At 40.4% G+C, this 23722-nt stretch overlaps 1 protein-coding gene across 1 annotated transcript in view; it reads left to right on the top strand.

The window, feature by feature from the left end:
• LOC110299272 (phospholipid-transporting ATPase ABCA3-like) overlaps positions 1-23722 on the top strand; it is a 76728-nt gene that overhangs the window by 32204 nt on the left and 20802 nt on the right. Inside the window, exons 14-23 of the mRNA XM_021168935.2 lie at positions 992-1146; positions 2201-2356; positions 2681-2891; positions 7075-7225; positions 9176-9274; positions 10855-11008; positions 12004-12295; positions 18480-18726; positions 18865-19069; positions 20783-20999. Of these exons, the coding sequence (XP_021024594.1) occupies positions 992-1146; positions 2201-2356; positions 2681-2891; positions 7075-7225; positions 9176-9274; positions 10855-11008; positions 12004-12295; positions 18480-18726; positions 18865-19069; positions 20783-20999 (1887 nt within the window). The remainder of the gene's footprint in view (positions 1-991; positions 1147-2200; positions 2357-2680; positions 2892-7074; positions 7226-9175; positions 9275-10854; positions 11009-12003; positions 12296-18479; positions 18727-18864; positions 19070-20782; positions 21000-23722) is intronic.

Genomic DNA, 23722 nt, shown 5'->3' with positions numbered 1-23722 from the left:
TAATGTCTTAAAGAGACACAGGTTAGATTCTAAGGTGTAAATACATTGAAAGTAAAAACAATGTATCCTGCAAATAGCAGTAGCTAGGAAGTTGGTGTGGAAATCCAAATGTCAGAAACTTTAAAACTATAAAATAGAAACATATTTGATAATTACTAGACTCAGAGTGGAAGGTTCATGGTAGAAACTAGATGTCAGGAAGTGGCAGTTTCATTTTAGAACAACTAAAATCAGGATAATCTGCTTAATATAAAAACTTATCATGAAAAGGGGTCAGATTCCAGGACAATAGAGGCAAATTGTGACCATATTCACTCTGGCTGTTTTCTAACAGAATTAATTAATAGGGAATCTGGCAAGTCTGTAGTCCCAGCTACTTAGGAGACTAAGGTAGGAGGATCCCTTGAGCCCAAGAGTTCAACAGACCAGTCTGAGCAACATCAAATCCTTTCTCCAAAAAGATTACTGAGTTACCACATTTAAAGTAACATTTCTCCTTATTAAAATTAGCCACTCACTACAGCTGCCTAAGACTCTAGAACCATCTGAACCATTTTGAAATTATTTTGGGTGACTAGATAATTTTTTTCCACCAACTAGAATTTAAGTTATTCAAGGAGAATGGTTTTATGGTGTGGGTTTTCCAGCTTAAAAAGTGTCTTCCCAAGTCTATTGCAGGCCACAGATGGTACTATAAATATAAATATAAACAGTAACTGTTGACAAGTGGCTGGTAATGGTTGTGTTACACTACCATGCTTCTATCACCCTGAGTGATCTTCCCTTCTCTACTGAATATTGGAAACCACAGCATACAGGGAAGCAGGGAAATGCAGTAAGTTATTTCCTAACATGATCATAAGAGAGGCAATAAGTATTGTCAGTCATCTACAATGCTATTGAGCAATCCGTGTGTAGACTTTGTCTGAGGAGCCAATGAGCATGTTTCCTCACACAAGCTGTTTGTGTTTCATCTTCTACCTGATTCTAGGTCTCTACCCTCCGACCAGTGGAGAGGCCTACGTTCATGGAGAAGACATCTCACAGCATATGGATCAAATCAGGAATTCCTTGGGCTTCTGTCCTCAGCAGAACCTGTTGTTTGATCACTTGACAGTATCAGAACACCTTTATTTCTACTGCAGGGTAAGCCAAGGATATCCCCCCTACCTCCCAATTCCCTGTTCAGGTAGATCACCAACTCCCAATATCCTTATTCTTATAAAGCTCAAGAAATGATTTGAGATGAATTTTCCTCTAAACTTAAAGAGTGGAAAAAAGGATAAATGACCACAGAGCTGATGTATGGAAGGAGCTGATGTGAGATATTTGTAAGATTCAGAGGTCAGGAGTGGAGTAAAACACGAACTTTGGGACAGCTGTACTCATGAGCCCATAACAGCTATAGTTGCCTGTACAATACTGAGCCAGCCAATAGTCCAGCAGAGACTGGAGGGGCTCACAAAGCCCCACTTCTAGATGAGGAGCTTTGGCAGCTGGTTGCTGCTGAGATAGGGAAAGTAGCTGCTGTTTGGGGAATCATGCTTCAGGGAGTGGCCCCAAATGCATCTGCAGACAGACAGCACTGACTGGACCCTGTGACTTACGAAAGCCAGAGTGAAGTTGGGAGGCAAGCAAGGTTGCAAGTGCTGAGAGAAGTCAGAAGAGGAGTGGGAGATTGGTATGATCAAAATACGTGATATGCACATGTGCAATTCTCAAAACGAGAACATGATTTTTAAAAGAAACTCCTACGACTATTGAAAGTGCCATGCATACAGAAGTGGATGCTCACAGTCATCTATTGGATGGAACACAGGGCCCCAATGAAGAAGCTAGAGAAAGTACCCAAGGAGCTAAAGGGATCTGAAACCCTATAGGTGGAACAACAATATGAACTAACCAGTACTCCCCAGAGCTGTGTCTCTAGTTGCATATGTAGTAGAGGATGGCCTAGTTGGCCATCAATGGAAGGAGAGGCCCTTGGTATTGAGAAGATCATATGCCCCAGTACAGGGGAATGCCAGAGCCAGGAAGTAGAAGTGGGTGGGTTGGGGAGCAGGGCCGGGGGAGGGAATAGGGGGCTTTGGGGATAGCATTTGAAATGTAAATGAATAAAATATCTAATAAAAATGCCTTAAAAAAAAGGAAAAAAGAAAGAAAGAAAGAAAGTGCCAAGCAAACTCTTGTCTCCTTCTAGATAAAAGGAGTACCTCAAAAGATGTATCTTGAGGAAACTAACAACATGCTGTCAGCTTTTAACCTGATGGAAAAGTGTGATGCATTTTCAAAATCACTGAGTGGAGGCATGAAGCGCAAACTCGCCATCATTATAGCCCTGATAGGGGGCTCCAAGGTAAAAGGCTAAATAAAGCTAAAAACAGATAACTCTTGTGCTTCATCTGGTTCAAAAATCCAAGTGATACAAATCTAAAAGCTGACACAGATTTAACACTTTGAAAGCAACTCCCTTAGGTTGAATTCACATTGTCAACCTCATTGGTATAAAATGACCATGGGTTTGGCTTTAGTACAAAGGTCCTAGTCTTATATTAAACTTACTATCTTCCCTCAGTCAGACATTTCCCTTAAAAAGCAAAGCAAGAGGAAGCCCAGTACCGGTAGGAACCCTGTGGGACCACTGCCTGTTTACTCAGTCATAGAATTGTTCTGTCGCTAGGTGGCGATACTCGATGAGCCAACATCTGGCATGGACCCCGCCTCGAGGAGGAGCACCTGGGATATCCTTCAGACGTACAAACAGAATCGTACCATCCTACTGACCACCCACTACATGGATGAAGCTGATGTGCTGGGTGATCGCATTGCTATCATGGTCAGGGGGACCTTACGGTGCTGCGGCTCCTCAGTCTTCCTGAAAAGACTCTATGGTCCATCACCTTTGATTATTCTTAGGATGCTGTTCCCTAAACAATACTATAACCTCCATTTGTTTTATATCTATTGTCAACACTTGAATGATTCCTTATGCTGTGTTCAACTAACATTCGGCTGCAAGTCCTGTGGGTAGTTCTTTCCATTTTCTTCAAAATTATGTCCTACTTCTATGTCCTGTGTTTGTTGTACCATATTATCTGTTCTCTGACATGACTTCTAGGTAATTATGATCTGGTGCAATTATCCATCAGTGAGATGATGGCTATATTCGGAGATATAGAAATAGAGATAAGAGGGGGATACCTTTCTAATTTCCCTGGTGGTTTTTGGTGGAACTTGTTGGCTCTTTATAGCACATGTGGCCGAATCAGACATAATTCTGCACTGCCTAGCCTAGAAGATTGTCGTTTAGCATCTGTATCGCCTCATACTGGGCATAGTCCTGTGATCACCGAAAAGCATGCATTCTGCTGAGTTACTATAGACTGTTATCCACTTCTGTTTCTTGTCAAGCATCTCTTATTTCAGTGCAAAGAGCTGTGAATGCTCACCTTACTTACCTGGTATGTCTTTGCTTCTGGGTCCATTTCTATTGCTTTTTGCCCCTTGGTTAAGCATTATCTCATGGTACATTATTATCTGATGCTATCTAGAACCCTTTGACTGATTGCTACAACACAGGTGCTATGTTGCCAAATGTGTAGACTTGTTGGGGAGATGTTTTTCAAGAGTTCTGCACCCCTTACCAACATCCTGTAGTATTAGTATTTTAACCAATCCCAGCATGGGATTACTACCCACTGATAATTATGAGTCATTACTTTCTAGTTTCTATGTTCCATCTTCACTGCTCTTCTCCCAATTGAGCAGCCCTCTGGACCACATTCACTTGGCTCCTTTGCATGGCGGCTCTGCTTCTCTGTCCTACCCACTCCTCAAGCAGGGCATCTCTCTTCTTCCTCCTTCCTCAAAGTCCCAAGCCCAGGAAACCTAAAACCCGACCTATGTTTCTCCTCTCCAGGTATTGGCTGTTGGCATCTTTATTTACCAATCAGAATTAATTGGGAGCAGGTTCCCAGAAGTTATGTATAGACCCTCTGGTGTAAACAGTTTTGCGGGACCCAAATAACATTAGAATATAAACAGCTACAACATCCATTTGGAGCATTTTATGCATCAAGATCTGCATTTTCGAAAACCTTTACTGATATGGGTGGGCCCAGGTACCATAGGTCTATTTCAGATCTATGGCCGAAGCATGAGTCCCATTCATTACAATTCCTGATGGATCATCACTGATCCACTACTTTGGCTTAGCTATGTAAGCTCTAGTCTTTTGTGAAACAATAAAGTTTTTTTTTTTTAAGGTAAATCCAATCACATAGTGTCTCTTGTTGTAGATATACCTGTCACACAGCAAAGATGAAAGGAGACACCATTATGAGGTTTCTATTGGTATTTCTTTTACCTTTTAGTTGTGTGTATATGTTTTATGTGTGTGTTGGTGTGTTCATGTGTCCATATATGGAGATCAGAGGAAGGAACTGGGTGTCTTCCACTATGTTCTCTGACTTAGTCCCCTGAGACAGGGTCTGTCCTTAAAGCAGAAGCACATAATGACCTCCCTGCCTGTTTCACCCTCTAACTCTGGCATTATAGGTCTGTATGCCATGATGGGTGTTCATGTCTGTGCTAGGAATTCAAACTCAGGACTTCACACTCAAACAGAAAGTGCCCTTACGCACTGAGCCATCTCTCCAGCTCTGGTTTCACAGTTACTTTATTTACTACAGAGCTCTGCATGAAAATCATCTGCACAACTTGTAGCTCTATTCTTGTTGTGCTAGGAAGTGTTCAGGAACCCCAAAAGACCATCAAAGAGCCTCGATCACAATAGGGTCTCTATTCAAGCTTGAGTTTGGGCTTCCCACTAACCCTGACACAATAGGATGGGAAGGTGGATCCACAAGTCTTGTTTTAGGCAAGCATTTATAGAGGCAAGCAAACAAACAAGGGAGCTTCTAGCCTGGCACATATTTGACTGGGACAGGGGCTGAGGTGGGGGGGCATTATAGCCTTTAACATAATTGGCTGGTGCTGGGAGCCAAACTATAAGCTTAACTTCTGTTTTCCTCCTGATTTTGGGTTGTTATGAAGTAAAGTGTAGGGGGCAGGCTTGTAAACGGGAGGTGCAGATTTGTTGGGGAGTAACCTGGTAACTAGGACTAGGTGCCAGTTTGTTAGTTAACTTGAGTTCAACCTTAGGTCAGGTTCTTTAAGATGGAGTCTGAACCCAAAAGATCCGGTCTCTCAATCTGACTTATCTTCTTCCCTCTCTGATTTCTAACTTGCCAGTTCAGGTGTGACGCTGGAAGCTGTCATTATTTCCGTTTGCTGAATCTCTATGCAAAGATCACCTCCAAGCAAAAGGGTAGTGATTGCACATCCCATCTCCTTGTCCTCTCCCAGGCATTCACACTCTCAGCTGCTTCTCGTCCACCTCCTGTGCAGCCAAGCTTACACCATTGTCTACTTCTTTCAGATGTTCATGGTGAAAGCTCTGTCTGGATATACGGATCTCACCAAGGCCATGAGCTAAACTCACCCTCATTTATTGTGAATGTGTCCAATGGATTTGTAAGTTTCCTTGGACAGAATCTTGATGAAATTTTCGGGATGTAATTTTACAAGGACATGTTCAGTTTTCCAATTGTTTTCTATTTTATGACAAGCGTGATTGTCCACTTGTGGTACTCTCTGTTTCCTTTCACTTCATTTTTTTTTTCTATTTCTAATTGGATTACTTTTAGTGATCTTTTTTCAGGGCTATTGAGTCCTTTTCTCTTTCTACTCTGCTGCTGAGACTATGCTGTAACTTCTTTGATTGTACTTCCCTGCTGTTTCCACTGGCTTTCATTTATAGTTTTATTATCAATCTGCAAAATTTCTGATTGACTCAACTCTTTGTTTTTCTATTTCTAATAGATTGATCAATGTATTTGCCATGGTTGTTCTATAGCCTTTGGTTTTTGTCCTGTAATTTCTACATCTAGGCCAGTCTCTGCTTCTACTTTTCTATACTACTTAGTATTATGTTTGTTATATTCTGTTGCTTATTTATTGGCATAATTTATGTTTTTATTTTTAAAATGACAGTAGAAACTAAAGTATGTAATATTTATCTCAAAGAAGCATATACCCTTATCTTCGTCAGGCCCTGTGTATGCATGATAAAGTTAGCAGAATCTACATTTGGGCAATTCTGTAGCATGGTACAGCTTTGTTTGAATTCTGCTCTGCTCTCTTCAAATGTCTTAGGAAGGAAACAGAATGCGATATCTTGAGACAGATATATAGGAAGATGGTGTTCCCTTTAGACTATAGCACAAGCACCAGCCTTCTGACTCTGATACATCCTCTTTGATTTCCATCCCCACCCTGCGCTGTGTATTTCTTCAGAATCTTAATGCTCACTTGCTCTCTTGTACTCTCTTTTCTCCCTTCCTTCCTGCCTCCTTTCTTCCATCCCTGCCTCCCTCCCTTTCTCAAAGGACACTTGTCAGGTGATGGGCCCAGATACCCAAGTGTCATTTCCCTTAGTTCTGCAGCCCAAGCCTCAGGTACCAGAATGCCATTGCTAGGAGCATAAATCCTGATGTGCCATACATATTCCCCACCTAGTGTTAGGAAGACCAGTGAAGGAGGAAAAGAAACAAGAGGAGGATGAGGGGGTGGGAGAGTGATGGGGGAAAAAGGAGGAGGCAGTCCATGGTGTCTGGGAGGAGAGGACAACAGAGGGCAAACAGAAATTTCACGAAAATGTCTCACATCTTTGAAGGAAAGAACTTTTATTGAATTTACGTAGGTTCTGGCATATTGCATGGACCCAGGAAGCATCTGCTTGATAAATATTAACCTGTTTTCTCCAATTTCAGCATCAGTAAACAGAGAGATGAGGGAGCTTTTAATGTTCTCTCTGTTCTATATGGTTTTATGATCCAGATCATTAATAATCCCTTATAGAACTATGTATAATTATATCATTAATAATGATTATGTTATATAATGCTTTGCTTTATAGAATTGTAGTCAAATAACCCATGGCATGCTTTATCTTCCTCTAACATACCCAAACCATAGAAATTCCATTTGGTCTTCTGAATTGCATCTTCCCAGGTGTTGGAAGCCACCTAGTCATGGTGAAGGAACCTTACTGTGACATTGCTGAAATCTCAAAACTGATTCATCCCTATGTCCCAACAGCCACCCTGGAGACTAATGTTGGAAATGAGTTATCTTTTATTCTACCCAAAGAATATACACACAGGTATGGGTCTAGAGAATGCCAACCAGTTGATTTCTAAATGGTTAGAAATCACTGTTGTTTTCCTTATTTTTCTGGTTTAGCAAATAGGATTCCTTTAAGAAGACAAAACTTCTGTCATAGACGCCACTTGCACTGCAAAGGGGCAGATGCCCCTGGTTGCTACAGCTTGCTAGAATTAATTGGTGATATTGGGCGTTCTGTTGTCTTTTGTTGAGTACTAGTACATGGCTTGGAGAAAAGAAATAAGATAATAAAAGGGTAGCAGTGAAGTGCTTTCCTAACATGTACAGGCTCTAAGCTCAACCCCAGACCACACATATACACTCCACCACTGCCAATAGTAATAGCCTGGCAAGGTGATACAGGCCTTCAACTCTAGAATAAGACATGAAAAAGGATTATGAGTTTGAAACCATCATGAGCCATAAAATGAAACATTGTCTCAAACAATAAAATGGAAAATAACTAGGACAGCTTAAATGGTGGTTCTTGGATTAAGGAGGACAAAACCCCACCAGGAGTAGGTAGCAGGTGTGTGATATATTAGAGTGTGATTCTCCAATGGACCAGAGCAAAGCCCCAGTCAGAAACTAGAGTAAAACAATTAAATGTAACAGAGAATCTGAAATAAAATTCTAGGTATGTCTCCTTAGCAGTACCTAGCAGCCGAATCAGTTGCTAAAGGGGAGGCCAGAGTGGATGCTCACACCTTAGCTGTGTGTGGCAGTTAAGATCCATCTGGAGCTACAGAATCTTCCTGAAGGAGACCCCCAGATAAAACACTTGATATCACTCTCCAGCCTACCTGCCCCAAAGGACTCCAAAAATGAATGGTGGGGTTGTCTCTACTCTGTCTATAATCTCAAGGTGCGCATCTAGAACTGTGTAAAAATGCAGACAGAAAATATAGAGAAAATACTGTTTTTCCAAAGAGAGAATTGAGTTCTGACACTAAGCACATGGGAAGATGGTTTCTGTTGTCCCTCACTGGGAACATGATAGAGATGCTCCTGAGACCTGGAAACTTCTGCAAAAGATAACTTTGAACATATTGTTCTACAAGATCTTCCTAGATTAAAAACAAATGTTGTTTAAAAGACTTGATTTTTCTACATTGCACTTGACTCCTTTATTATAGTTTAATGTAGTTTACTTTCATAGGTTTTCCTAGTTATTTAACATCAGTTTATCCATTCTATGTTTTCTCTGCACTTAAACAGTTTCCTGTCTCTGTGTGCCTTTTCCTCTGTTGAATGTGTTTTTCCCATTTCTTTTTTTCTTTCCTCTTTTCTTTTCTTTCCTCTTTTATTTTCCTTTCTTTTCCTTTCTCTTCTTTTCTCTTCTTTCCTAACAGGAACCATGACATATATAAGTAAAATAAGCTAATTCTTGTCAACTAGTTAAAGTTGTTAACATTGAATATGTTTTAAAATTAGACTTTCATTCTTTGAAAATTTGATACAAGTATACAATGTATCTTTAACATATGGACCCCACCTTGACCCCTTCAACTCTCCCCAGCCCCTACTACACACTTCCCTCCCAATTTCGTATCTACTTTTTTTTTTTTAAATAACCTGCTGAGTCCAGCTAGTCTTGCCCATATGTACATGAGTAAAGAGCCAACTACTGGGAAACAGTGGCCATGCCTCCAAAGAAGGGTGACTCTCCTTTATCTATCAGCCATCAACTGTCAATCTCTTCATAGAGGATAGTAATAGTTTTGTTAGAAAATCACAATTGCATGTATCTAAGAATAAAGTATCATGGGAAACAGCACACTATAGCAGTTTATTGTCTTGCTTTCTCTGCGAGTCTCACCTTTCTGAATTCACAAAAACTTGAGATCATACTAAGCACTGACAGGGTGGTGAGGGGAGAACACTTTTGAATAAGAAGTATGAAAATCATCTCCTTTAGTCCCAGGTCATCTTCTTCTCATACCTGTAGGTTTGAAGCTCTCTTGACTGCTCTGGAAGAGAACCAAGAAAATCTTGGCATTTCTAGCTTTGGTGTGTCTATCACTACCATGGAAGAAGTCTTCCTTAAGTAAGTAAAAGTACATAGAAAAAAAAGGGGGAATCCTTAGAGGGAAAGATTTTTTTTAATGTAATTTTATTTATTTATTTACACTCCAGATTTTATTCCTTCCCCTCCTCCCCCAGTCCACCCTCCGACTATTCCACATCCCACAACTCCTCCTAATGCCCTGGTCTCCAAGAGGATGTCCTCATCTCCCACCCAACCAGCCCTCTAAATCCCTGGGCCTTCCAGTATCTTGAGGGTTAGGATCATCTTCTCTGACTGAACCCAGACCCACAGCCCTCTGCTGCATATGTGTTGGGGGCCTCATATCAGCTGGTGTATGCTGCCTGGTTGGTGGTCCAGTGTTTGAGAGATCTTGGGGGTCCAAATTAATTGAGATTGCAGGTCCTCCTACAGGATCACCCTTCTAAGCTTCTTTCAGCCTTCCCTAATTCAATAACAGGGATCAACTGCTTCTGTCCATTGGCTTGGTGCAAATATCTGCATCTGACTCTTTCAGCTGCGTGTTGGGTCTTTCAGAGGGCAGTCATGGTCCTTTTCTGTGAGCACTCCATAACCTCAGTAAATGTCAGGCCTTGGGACCTCCCCTTGAGCTGGATCCCACTTTGGGCCTGTCACTGGACCTTCTTTTCTTCAGGTTCCTCTCCATTTCCATCCCTGCAGTTCTTTCAGACAGGAACAATTATGGGTCAGAGTTTTGACTGTGGGTTGGCAATCACATCCCTCACTTGATGCCCTGTCTTCCTGATGGAGGTGGGCTCTATAAGTTCCCTATTCTTTGTCAGCTCACCAGAGATTCCACACTTTAGTAATTTAAGCATGACAAGGTTCAGAGGTATGTTGTGGTAAATCTCCTCCCAAATAAGCCCCAGCAAATGAAAACACAACACAGTTAATATGATTACATGTTGTGTGCCTCGATTGGACAGATCTACCACTACACTACCATCTTCCACATCTATGAGACCCCTTAGAACTTATGGTTTCTCCAGGCCATGTGCTTCTGCTCAGCTTTTCTTCTTCTTCCTCCTCCACTGCACCTTCTCCCTCTTCCATTTTCTCCTTCTCTCCCCCACCTTCCACTCCACCTTCCCTTTTATCTGCCCAAACATCAGCTCTCCTTTATTTTACAAATTAAGGTGGGAAGCAGGTTTACAGGAAATCACCTGAGTGCTGACTCATTCCTCCTTTGAAACCCCTCAGAGGAGAACAGATTTAGCATCAAATATAATTAGCCCCAGGGCTCTCCACAGCAGAGGTGGGTTGGTGCTTGGGAACTAAATCAGCTGCCACTAAACAATGAAGAACCCGCAGGGCATGGTGGCACCTTTAATCCCAGCACTCAGGAGGCAGAGGCAGGTGGATTTCTGAGTTCGAGGCCAGCCTGGTCTACAAAGTGAGTTCCAGGACAGTCAAGGCTACACAGAGAAACCCTGTCTCAAAAAACAAACAAACAAACAAACAAAAAAACCAATGATTAACCCAAGGTGCCTTTGGAGTCAGGGGTTGCCACTCACATTCTTCAAGCAAGGGATAGTGGGATAAAGTTGAAATGACAAGTTTTGTTTATTTTTTTAATATAGGGTCAGTAACCTGGAAGACTCAAAAACAGATATCGAAGCTACCCAGTCGCCCTCGGTAGGAAGCAAAGAGGACAAGAATAGGGATGTTGAAAGCAGCTGGAGAGTAGGCTTTCCCACCCAGAGTGAAGATCAGAACATTGTGTTTAACACTGGGGTAAGAAATTTTGCTAAGAAACAGGTGTCTCTCAGTCAGTACGCAATAGTTTTGCCTTGTATTAATACATAAACCAAAAGAATGTAGAGGTATTAGCCACTATAGAACCAGTGTGGTGTGGAAAACTTGGGACCCCAGCCTGATCAATGATTAAATGTACAGAGATTGATTCTAGAAAAACATATCAACTGTTTACTGCTGATGCCATCATTCTGCAATTCTTTGGGGGTTTTGTTTTGTTTTGTTTTGTTGTTTTCTAAATTGGAAATCCAGAAACTTATCTGCTCTTTCAAGCTGGCGTAAGTGTACCGGAGAGCCTGGTTTTTCACATTATCAACTTAGAGTGTATTCTGCCTTTCAAGAGAAGTAACTGCATGTAAGATTGTTTCTGAATCAGTGAGGCTGTCCTCATGGAAAGCCTGCCTGGGCTGTCAAGCATTCTCCCCTTGCTCTTGCAATTGTCCACTGCAACTATAAAGCATCCTCGACATAGTGGTTACCAGGAGTCAGGGAAAAGCATCCTGTTGCCACTTTTTAGTATTATATACAACTTTCAACTTAAGCACTTTACATAGCGTGCTCTACCAGAAGTCAGGCAACTCAATGTAAAGAGACAACAAAGGCTGAGGGTTCTATGGGCCACATGGTCTCTGTCACTGTCACTCAATTATCACTGCACAAGAAGCAGCCAGAAGGTACAGGAACAAATGTGCTTGGCCACATTCTAGTAAAGAGTTGTTTCAAAAAGTCCATGGTTTGTTGTCCCTTGCCTTATACTGACAGATGGATGATAACATCATTGGGTGCATCATGGGTTTGGGTCTCCTCCAAGAACCTATTTATTTTCTTAGATAAGCTGTATGCACTTAAATATGTGTGTTTTATTCCATGTGCTTTTTACACCACAAAATTTCAGAGACATTGATGTCAACGCATTTCAGTGTGACTGATCCTGGAGGTTGTAGTGACCCAGCGTCTCTCTCCTCTCATTTTAGTGTTCCCTCTACCTGCAGCAATTCCGTGCCATGTTCATGAAGAGGCTGATGTACAACTGGCGAAACTGGAGAGGGATTTTGGTGCAGATACTGGGGCTTGTCATTTCTACTTTCTTACTCCTCAAGTCTCATGAGTTTAGATATAAGAAAATTAGGCAAATGAATTTGGACGAATATGGTCAAACCATTGTGCCTTTTTCTATTTTGGGGAAATCTAACTTGACAACAAGTCTTTTAACACACCTTGAGAATATGCTAAAACCTGGCAACCACCAACTCAAGGAAGTACAAGGTAAGGCTAACGTAGAAACAAAAAGTTGACTCTTCATTGATTTCCTTGGGTCACTCCCAAACATAGGTATAACTATAACATGGTAACTTGCTCCATTCTTTTTCTGACACTCATTATACCAGAGACAGTTAAGCAATCAATAGCAATGTCCTCATTAAAGCTACTGGTATTAAAAGTTAACTGGTATTGGTTGTACTTTGGCTGTGACCATTTGGTATTCCTTTCTAGTTAAACACACGTAATAATAACAATAATAATAAATAATAATAATATGAGGTACCCAAGTTTGTTATACTTTTACACTTTGGGCACAATGTAGCACATGAAATACAGCATGGAACTATGGCTTCCATTACTGAACTCCAAGTGTTTGTTTGTTTTTAGTGATAATGTCTAAAACAAGAATCTTGAAGACTTTCAGGGCAGGCTACTAAGAATACATTTTCAAAGATAGCAATAAAGTTTACATTTATTATACTGAGTACTTGGCCTGTATGCCATTTAAATTGAACAATTACCAAATTTGGTAGATATTTTTACCACTTTTACAAATAAGCCTTAGTGACATTTAAAGAAGTCAAATGTTTTGACTCAAATCAAACAGAAACTGCAGACTTGGGTTTAACCTGATCTGCCTTGTGTCTACAAACCACTCAGTATAACACACTACATTTCAGAGCATAAGTCATGTTCTCTCTCTTATGTAATCATTTCTTCCCAGATTGGGTAATATTCTTTCATTGCCTGGTGGGTATTGTTCCTCTGGGGCTTGTCCTATGCATAGCTGTAGGATAGGGAAGCGTAGTTTGTTTTCTCTCTTCTTCAGGTTTTGGTGTGAAGGATGAAAATATGTTTAAGAATATTAACTGTTCCTTAAAGACATAATCTCAGTGGAACTAGCTTATAAATAATAGATTGGCTGATTACAATAAATTATCCCACAATGATAGATGAGCTGTCCTGGTACGGTCTTCTAATTCCAGTTATCTGGAGGGAGGAACACAAATTCCAGGTCAGCCTGGGCTAGAGTGAGACTCAGATAAGGCTTATGATTTAGGTCAGTGGAATAGAACTTGTATGATATGCAAGAGGCCCTGCATCCAAACTCCTCTCTCTCCCTAGATAGATAGATAGATAGATAGATAGATAGATAGATAGATAGATAGATAGATAGATAGTTTGGCTACACCAGTTTGAACTTCCAGTGAATTGCGCGCACACACACACACACACACACACAGGTAACTATCTGATCAGGAACTATCTCAGATCCACAGATGGAAGACACACACAGCTTAGTTCATTTTTAAACTGCTGTATTGGCTCTATGGCTTGGCTCTTCTAAGCCTTCTGCAGCTAATGTGCCCTTACCTTTACTCCTAGCTCAACACCTCTAAATCTGCCCTCAACTTAGTTACCTGCCCAGTTACCTTCTGTGACGCCCACTAGTCTTGCTGCCTACGACACTTTCAGGCTGCCCTTCCGTGGGCCACCATCCTTTTCCACTTACATTTTGGAAGATCTCCCCTACAGCTCTGAGTTGGTTCCATTTCTCTCCCTCTTCCTGCCTTCTCTCTCCTTGCCTATGGGAACCTAGAAGTCCCACCTCTTTCTCTCCGCCCAACCATTGGCCACTGGCATCTTTATTGATAGATCAAAAATCAATTGGGGGCAAGGACCTTCAGCATCAGTAAACAAAGATTCCCAATTAAATCAAAGCATCAGAACCACTCTTCTACAGATAGATAGATAGATAGATAGATAGATAGATAGATAGATAGATAGATAGATAGACAGACAGACAGACAGATAGAAGTGACTAAATAAAAAGCAGTATCTTGACTCATAAGAAGATTGTTTAGATTGAAGCTTTGTTCACTAAAACATTAAATGAGTAACTGAATATGCTATTTTTGTTATTAAGAACAGGGGCAGAAGTGCAACAGAATGATATAACAGACCCACCATTGTCACCTGGCTTTAATATATGTTATTTTCTGTTTGTTAACTGAAACTTAGTCACATACACAGAGATATATTTATCCTTTCTCAACTCAACTGTTTTAGAAAACTGGACACATAAAATTTTAATTATTTGTTCTAATCATTTTAGCCATGACTATGTTTTATTAATGTTTGTATTGTCTCTATTTCAAACTGTGGACCTTCATAAAAATGTGCTGTTTAGGGTAAAGAATTGGCATTAAATTCTTTAGAACTTGTTCTCTCTTTGCTGTAGACAGTAGAAAAAGAGTTTTCCAGTGGGGAAATAGGTTTCTAGATAATTTTGCATCTGTTCTTTTATCCCCAAATGATCTATGCTTTAGCAACCCTATAAAGTTTTTTCAATTTTTTAGAATTTTTATATATACATACAATAAAATGTAAAAATACATACCACCAATTTCCCCCTTCAATTACTCCCATAGTCCTTTAACATGTCTCTCTCACAATGGTTTTGTTTATAGCCCACTAAACCAATTAGTGTTTTCCATGTATGCATGGGTGGGACCATCTAGTGGAGCCTAGTAAGCCTGCCAGTGGCCATACACTCAAAATTTAATTTTCTAGCCCCTAGAAATTATTAACTGCCAATAGCTTCTCTGTAAAGGATGAGGTCTGAGGAGCATTTATTTCTTCTATGTTAGAATTCTGACTGGCTTGATGTTGTGATGGTCTTATGCAGGCAAGCCACAGCTGCTGTGTGTTCATGGGTACCATAGTCACATCGTGTCCAAAAGACAGTGTTTCTCCTTCCTCTGGCGTTCACATTCTTTCTGTCTTCTCTTCTGAGACATGGTTAGAGAGTTAATAATCCCACTTAGGTCTGAGAACCCAGTCTCTTAGTCTCAGAACAATTACCAGTTAGGCATCTCTCCATTGACTTTTGTCAATTGCAAAAAGAGGCTTCTCTAGTCAAGGTTGAATAACATCACACCTATTGGTGCAAATATGGATATTTAAACATCAATTTGACAGTATGACCACTTAGCAAAATAACAATAGCAGGTTTTATCCCAGGCCTATAACCTCCCTCTCCATGGGCTTTGACCAGTAATTCAGTACCATGCATGAAATTTCCTCCTGTGGAGCAGATCTCAAATCTAATCATAGGGTGATTAGTTAGCCTATAACAATCATGCCTCAGTTGTACCAGTGGTTGTATCTTCCTTGGTCCATTTAACGGATGCACTGATAGCTTTTTTTTCCTCCATCAGTCTCTACAACATCTTCCAGCACTATGAAGGCTAGCCAGTGGGGAGGAGGTTCCCTAGACCATTAGTGACTAATTTTTCTCTGTCCTATAGCGAAATGTGTAGTATTTTCAGCGATAGGGTCTTATTGTGATGTTACTGTGGGTAATGTTCTGGCAATAGCCTGTGTTGTTTTGGAGACCGCGGAGACCTCTCTGAATGGTAACTGAGACTTTTACCTCCTGTCAAATCTGAGAGCAATGCAGTACTGTAAACTGTTTATGTTGCACCACAAATTGAGTGAATGTGAGCTCTGGAAAGGTATTCTAGCACCACAGAAACACATAAAGCATCGCCTGCCTTCACGGAATGAAACTGCCTCCCCTTCATTTATTTAGAAGTATGTCTCAGTTATGGGCTTCATCACCAAATTACAACTGGGCATTATTCATCTCCTCTCAACAGAAATCATGGGGAGATGAGAACCTTCTTTATATCTCTAGCCCCTAGCCCAGTTCCTGTCACATAACAAACACACAGTTTAATATAACCTCATATGAGAGGTGAAGAAAACACGGGACAAGGGAGAGACAACAGTCAAGTCAGCTGCAACGTTACAGTGGCAGCCTAGGCAAGGGAACGAGCATAACAGGGCAAAGAGGGTTTGTTCAAAAGATACATCTTGAGTGGACTACATAGACTTTATTTTCTCATTTTGTGTGGAGGAAAGTCATAATAGTACCATTTGGCTGTGTTGTTTTGTGGTTTATGTAGATTTACAAAACATTAAGAGGCCTCAGCACTGGTGGTAACCTCCATCAAAACTATAATAGGAAAATGGAATCAGTCAAATAACATAGTTAACATATGGAACATTTCCACCACACTTTTCCCTCCTATTGCCTTTATTACCACACACACTTGCTATCTATTTCTGTCTTTATCCCCGGAAACTGCTAGTCTCTATTCTGTATCTGTAAGATCGATAATTCCAAGAGTGATATAAAATGGAATCACACAGTGTGTGACATTTTGGAATGAACATTTTCACTTAGTGTGGTCTTCTGATAATTGTATGTATCCAGTGTCGTTCTCTTTAATTGCTAACTACTACTCTATCGCATGGGCATGCCACAGGTTGTGTAACTACTCGTTCATTAAAAGACATCTGCAGTTTTCCTGGTAAGCACAGCGTGAGTACAGCTGCTGTTTTTAATGTGAGTGTGCATCTTCAAGACAATGTAAATTAAGAGATATTCAGTTTCACTAGTATTCTATCTAGTGTTCCTTTAACTTATCTCATTCCACGTTCTTATATGATAACTGCATGTATAATTCAATGCAAACCAGCTGCTTTTCCATGTACTCTGCAGTTTTACATTTCCAACAAGCAACATGTAACTGACCCAGTTCCTCTGTACCTTAAACTCTTTTCTCCATAGGTTTACCTGAGTGTGTAATTTTGGCTAGCCTATTGGTATTGTGTGTAACATTTATTTTTATATATTGAGTCAGCCTTATATCTTTGAGATAGATTCCACTTCTTAAGTGCATAATTCTTTATATGTTAATGCTTATATTTTTTGATGGTAAAGTAATTCTAGCTTGTAGAATAGATTAAGTGGATTGTGGAATAGAAGACAAGTGATTTAAAACTAACAATAATGAAGTACTATTACAAATGAGGCTACACACACCTCATGGTTCATTTGATGTCGGTTTGATTGGGTTAAGGAATGAGCCCATAACTGTTAAAACACATTTCCAAGTGTTCCTATCAGTAGACACAGTGAAATGATTTGCAAGCTGAAACCCATGTGGATGGGCATCATTCAACCCACTGCAGGGCTGAGTAGAAGCTTATTGGACAGAGGCTGGGTCTGTATAAGGCTTAGTCTGTCTCTTCCTCACTGCTAGACAGGGTATGATGGTCTTATGCTTCACTGAAATCCTGGAGACTTGCAGGGATTTCCCACCACTTAGAAGGGAACAAAATGTTGGGCTTCCCTCAATGCTTTTGTTCCTCTCAGGATCTTGACCAAAGCATGTTGGTGCTTTGTAGCTCTGAAATACTCAAAAAAAGAGCCCAGGGAATCCTGTGGAAGGTGGGATAGGGGGATTATAGGACCTGGAGGGGATGAGAACAGAACAAGAGCACGGCCCACAGAATCAACGAACCGAAGCTCATGGGCCCACAGAGACTGAACTGACAACCAGAGAGCCTGTGTAGGTCTGACCTAGGTCCTCTGCATAGATTTTATGGTTGTATAGCTTGGTATTCTTGTAGGAGTCTTAACAGCGGGATTGAGGCTGTCTCTGATTCTTTTGCATGCTCTTGAAACCACCTTCCTCCTTCTGGGTTGTTTCATCCAGCCGTGGTATAAGGGTTTGCGCCAAGTCTTAATGAGACGTATGCCATGTTTGGTTGATATCCCTGGGAGGCCTGCTCTTTCCTTGAGGGAAACAGAAGAGGAGTGGATCTGGGAGTGAAAAGAAGTGAAGAAGAGACACTAGGAAGAGAGGGGGAGGGGAAACTGCTATCTGGATGTAATATATGAGAGAAGAAAAAAGAAAAAAAAAGAAAAAAGCTCAAAAATAAAGAGCAATTTTAGGGAATAAAAATAACATTATAACATTTACTAAGTTTTTTTAGTTTTGGGGGGGATTTTATCTGAGGGGAGTTCAGTAAACTCTGCAATGTGAATTAAATTTCTTACCAATCTGTTAAAGAGAGGTAGTTGAGTTGAAGGATTGCATCAGGGTGTTTTCTCGGCAAAATTGTAGTTTGGGTTATGGTAAATACAATGAGAAAGCCCAGACTTTAATGACAGAATAAGCCCCAAGGGTAACAGCTAATGTTTGAAAGAATTATCTCAGCAAGATTGGAAGTGATTGGTGAGAAACTTGGCTTGATTATTAGACCTTGGATGACAGAATTTGTCGTGAACAGTATGTTAGATTTACTGACAAGTATTGTGTCTTTGTCCTAGGTGACCTACTCAAATATTTGGAGGGAAATGACGAATGCATTCATTTGTGTATTATCGCACTTTCTATCAAGGTGGTTACAAATAGAGTAAACCTTACTGTTCTGTTCAACAATGAAGCCTACCACTCACCATCTCTATCCCTGGCAGTTTTAGACAACATTCTTTTCATGTCACTTTCTGGTCCTGATGCTTCCATAACAGTCTTCAATAAACCTCAGCCAAAGCCCCAGAGGAAAGAATGGCCGGGGTATGTTTTTGTTGTTGTTCTGTTTGTCTGTTTTACTTTTGCACTTGAAATGCATTCTTCCCGCCCCATTCAGTTATATTTCTGAGACAAAAACAGCCATTGGTATAAATCTGTATCCTCCTTTTGTTCCTTCTGTAGGAGTACAGATGGGAAGATTGTGGCCTTCAAAATTCAGCTGGGCATGGCTCTTTTGGTCAGTGGCTTTTGCATCCTGACGGTGACTGAGAGACACACCAAGACAAAGCACATGCAGCTTCTGAGTGGGGTCTCCATCCCTGTGTACTGGCTTTCTGCCCTGGTATTTGATCTCATTATCTTCTTCATTTCTTGCTGCTTCCTACTGGTGAGTGCAAACAATGTTGTGAACGTTTCTTTTTATTAATTAATTTTTTATTTATTCACTTTACATCCCACTCACTGCCCCCTTCCCCTTCTCCTCTGGGCAGGTGTCCCCCACCCCCACCCCCCGCCCCCAGCCCTCGGCACTTCAAGTTTCTTCGAGGCTAGGCATCTCTTCTCCTACTAAGGCCAGATAAGGCAGCACAGCTAGAAGAACATATCCCACAGACAGGTAACAGCTTTTGGGATAGCCTCTGCTCCAGTTGTTCAGGACCCACATGGAGGTCAAGCTGCACATCTGCTACATATGAGCAGGCAGACCTAGGTCCAGCCATTGTATAATCTTTGGTTGGTGGTTCAGACTCTGAGAACCCTAAGGGTCCAGGTTAGTTGACTCTATTAGTCTTTCTGTAGAGTTCCATCCTCTCCCTTTGCAATCCTTCCTCCTGTTCTTCCATAAGATTTTCTGAGCTCCATCCACTGTCTGACTATGGGTGTCTGTGTCTGTCTGAGTCAGCTGCTGAGTAAAGCCTGTGAGAGTTTCTTTTCCTTTGATTCCACAAGGAAAATCTCTCCTCTATCTAATGTTTTCACAAACCTAGCTATGCCAGTAAGTAACCTTGCTCATTATCTCATAAAGCACTTCTCAGCACTGAGAATGATGGTCCCTGTCTGTGAATCTCAGTACTTGGGAGATAGAGGCATGAGGTTAGGAGTTTACAGTCATCCTCAGCTGGGGTCCATGAGATCCTGTCTAAAAGATATATTATCATTCCTACTTTCATTATATGATAATCACAATACCCAAAATGTGGAGGACACCTTAATGACCACCAACCGATGTGTGGGGCAAAAGAATATGGCAACCACAAACAATGCAGCGTCATTTGGCCTTAGAAAGAAGTTATTCCTCATATTTTCTGTTATTGCAGATGAAGACAGAGGATATTTATAAAATACAGCAACCACCCAGAGTCAAATACTGTGTGATTCCACTTTTATGAGATTTAGGAAAAGCCAAACTCAGAGTGTGGAATAGTAGTTTCCAGGACCTTGGAGGAGATTCAGTCAAACAAGATTCTAATTTAGGTCTTTCTAAATTTATGCTTCCTTAACTAGTTTCCCACATGAATTATAAGCAGGTAAGAAGGAGGTCCTGCAATGTATGGGAGAAGCAGGCTAGACCTATGAAGCCTAATTTAAAAGCAATGGTTATCAATGAGACACAACTGAAGAAATGGAAGGAAATCATCTACTCTCTAGGAAAGTTGATAGCTGTTGTTAGTATGAGATTCTACGTGTACTGTGCATGAATCTTTAGAAAAACTTTTCTAATGAGAAAAACAAAATTAAAAAAAGACCATGGTTATGGTTCTGTTTGCTGGAATGTCCTCTAGTGAACAGGAGATACACCTGACTTGAATTCATGTTGAGTTGTAGATTCTATTTTAAGGAGGCAATTCTATTTTATGGAGAAAATTCTAAAGAAAATGAAAGTCTTGGTATTTCCTTTTTTTTTGTTTTTTGAGTGTTTGGGCTTAGGGCATGTGTGTGTGTGTGTGTGTGGAGAGAGAAAGAGAGAGAGAGAGAGAGAGAGAGAGAGAGAGAGAGAGAGAGAGAGAGAGAGAGAGAGAAGCAGAGAAAGATAATGACAGAGAAAACAGAGACAGACAGACCGACCCTAACTTCACCTTTGTCTCTGTACCCTCTGTTTCAGGTTATGTTCAAACACTGCAAATTTGACATCTATGTCACCGACTACCACATTCTGGACACGATGCTGATCCTCACACTGTTTGGGTGGTCTGCCATCCCCCTCACATACCTGATGAGCTTCCTGTTTTCTAAGAGCAACTCTGCCTACATCAATCTTCTGGTGTTCTGTTATCTCTCTGGCACTTTAAGTCTCTTAATGGATACCATAATAGAAGCAAGTAAGTGTGAGAACGTCACAAAATGTCCCCTTCCCCACAGAAGGCAAGACATAAATCAGCAGCAATGGGCCAAAAAGATGGGTAGTAGTAGACAGTTAAATTCTAGGATTTTGCAAACATCTGTATCAGAAATATCTCAATAACCTAGGGCTTCTACTATCATCTAGTCAGCATGCTCCACTCAGAGACCCAACCTGAGCTTCAGGTCCTTGGCAGGACCTCTCTCCCACTTCCTATAGCTTAGACTCAATGGTTCTTCAGTAATTTCAGAGTTCTGGGTATTACATTGAGATCTTTGATCCTTGGGAATTGATTTTTGGTACAGGGTGAGAGATGCAGATCTATTTTTATTTCTTTACATGTAGACACTCATTTTCCCTAGCACCATTTGTTGAAAATGCTGTGTTGCTTTTTCTTCACTGCGTACTCAAGCATTTTTCTCAAACCTCACACGGCTGATAGATAATGACACGGATCATTTACACCCGCTTTCAGAAACCTTAGGGTTATTTGACCTAGTTAGATACAAAATAAATATTTCCCTTAAGAATTTGTAAGTACTCACATACATTTTGTTCTAAAAGTATAGTAACCATGTGAGAAAAAAAACACAAAACATTGATAATTTGTTTTAAATAATTTCAGCTGGCTGTGGTCCCAACTGAATAGTAAAAAAAACATATACAAATACAAATTCCCTAGCTTCCAGATAATCTCATAGTTAAATTCCACATAAAATAAATTTTAATTAAAAATAAAGCTAAAACAGCTTTTGTAGATGAAAGGTTTTTTTTTTGGTTTTTTTTTTTGAATTATGCAAACAAGTGAGCCTTTGTGGGCATTTCTTTTTTTTTAATTTTTAATATTTTTATTACATATTTTCCTCAATTACATTTCCAATGCTATCCCAAAAGTCCCCCATAGCGCCCCCCACTTCCCTACCCACCCATTCCCATTCTTTTGGCCCTGGCATTCCCCTATATTGGGGCATATAAAGTTTGCAAGTCCAATGGGCCTCTCTTTCCAGTGATGGCCGACTAGGCCATCTTTCGATACATATGCAGCTAGAGACAAGAGCTCCGGGGTTCTGGTTAGTACATCATGTTGTTCCAACAATAGGGTTGCAGATCCCTTTAGCTCCTTGGGTACTTTCTCTAGCTTCTCCATTGGGAGCCCTGTGATCCATCCAATAGCTGACTGTGAGCATCCACTCCTGTGTTTGCTAGGCCCCGGCATCGTCTCACAAGAGACAGCTATATTTGGGTCCTTTCAGCAAAATCTTGCTAGTGTATGCAATGGTGTCAGCGTTTAGAAGCTGATTATGGGATGGATCCCTGGATACAGCAGTCTCTAAATGGTCCATCCTTTCATCACAGCTACGAACTTTGTCTCTGTAACTCCTTCCCTGGGTGTTTTGTTCCCAATTCTAAGAAGGGGCACAGTGTCCACACTTTGGTCTTCATTCTTCTTGAGTTTCATGCGTTTAGCAAATTGTATCTTATATCTTGGGTATCCTAAGTTTTGGGCTAATATCCACTTATCAGTGAATACATATTGTGTGAGTTCTTTTGTGATTGTGTTACTTCACTCAAGATGATGCCCTCCAGGTCCATCCATTTGGCTAGGAATTTCATAAATTCATTCTTTTTAATAGCTGAGTAGTACTGAAAGTTTTAAAATATTATCCATAGTTAAAGTGAGAAGTAGTAGAATAAAGACTAATGCAATATATATATATATATATATATATATATATATATATATATATATGATAGCCCATGGCATAGAAACAACAAAAACATGGAATTTTAAAATCATTGGAGGATAAAGTTTCAATATGTGACTAAATAAAGTTTAGAAAGAAATCATAAAAGACAAAGAATTAGTGTTTGAAAATTTTAGAATTTCCAGACTTGTTCACAGACAGAAATCTTTAGTTTAAGAAACTTCCCTTACCTGGTTCCAGCAGGTAAGGCTGTAGGACCCTGAGGCTACAAAGATACTGCAGCCACAGCTGTAACCACAGAGGAGCCACAGCCGCAGCTACAGCGGAGCCCAAGAGTGAACCAGAAAGCCATGTGTCCAGATGTCCAGGGTCACCGATAGAATGTCTCTTTAAAGTGTAACTTGCAAAACACAATCTATCCAGTACAGAAGGAGAGGAAGTGAGAGAATGAAGTAGAAAACAGCAAACAAAAGCGTAATATGAACGTCATTATGAACACTGGACACAAGCAATAAAGCAAAATGACAAAGCATGATCACAAGATAAATGGCAAGGTGGTCATAATGGACTCTCCAAGCCCAGCTTTGACCTTCACGCTCTTTACAGAAAACACAGTTTAAGGAACTAAGATATACAAAGTACAGTAGTCACAAAAATGTGTATATGGAAAACTAAAACTTGAAGCGTTATATTGATATGATCAAATGTATTTTTCACATTAAAATTATCAGAAACATAGGATAGCAATGTGGTAATAGATTCCCTTTAGCATAAAGTTCTAAGAATTGTAAAATTTTATTTACTTGACAATCTAATCAGGAAGTGTGCATACTCAGAATTACCAGAACTACTCCAGCTAACTGCAGAAACACAATATCATATACACCTTTCTTAGAACTGATGGGCAAGACAGTGGAGAGAAGAGGACAGTTGGTATCTACTGAGCGTGTGAGTTAGTGGGTACGTATGTCTATACAATCCCAGCCAAGCACACTGC

This window comes from Mus caroli, unplaced genomic scaffold (assembly GCF_978045245.1).
Source record: "Mus caroli unplaced genomic scaffold, Mus_caroli_1 scaffold_8, whole genome shotgun sequence".
In the NCBI taxonomy this organism is placed as follows: Eukaryota; Metazoa; Chordata; class Mammalia; order Rodentia; family Muridae; genus Mus; species Mus caroli.
This window is presented reverse-complemented; position numbering and strand designations above follow the sequence as displayed.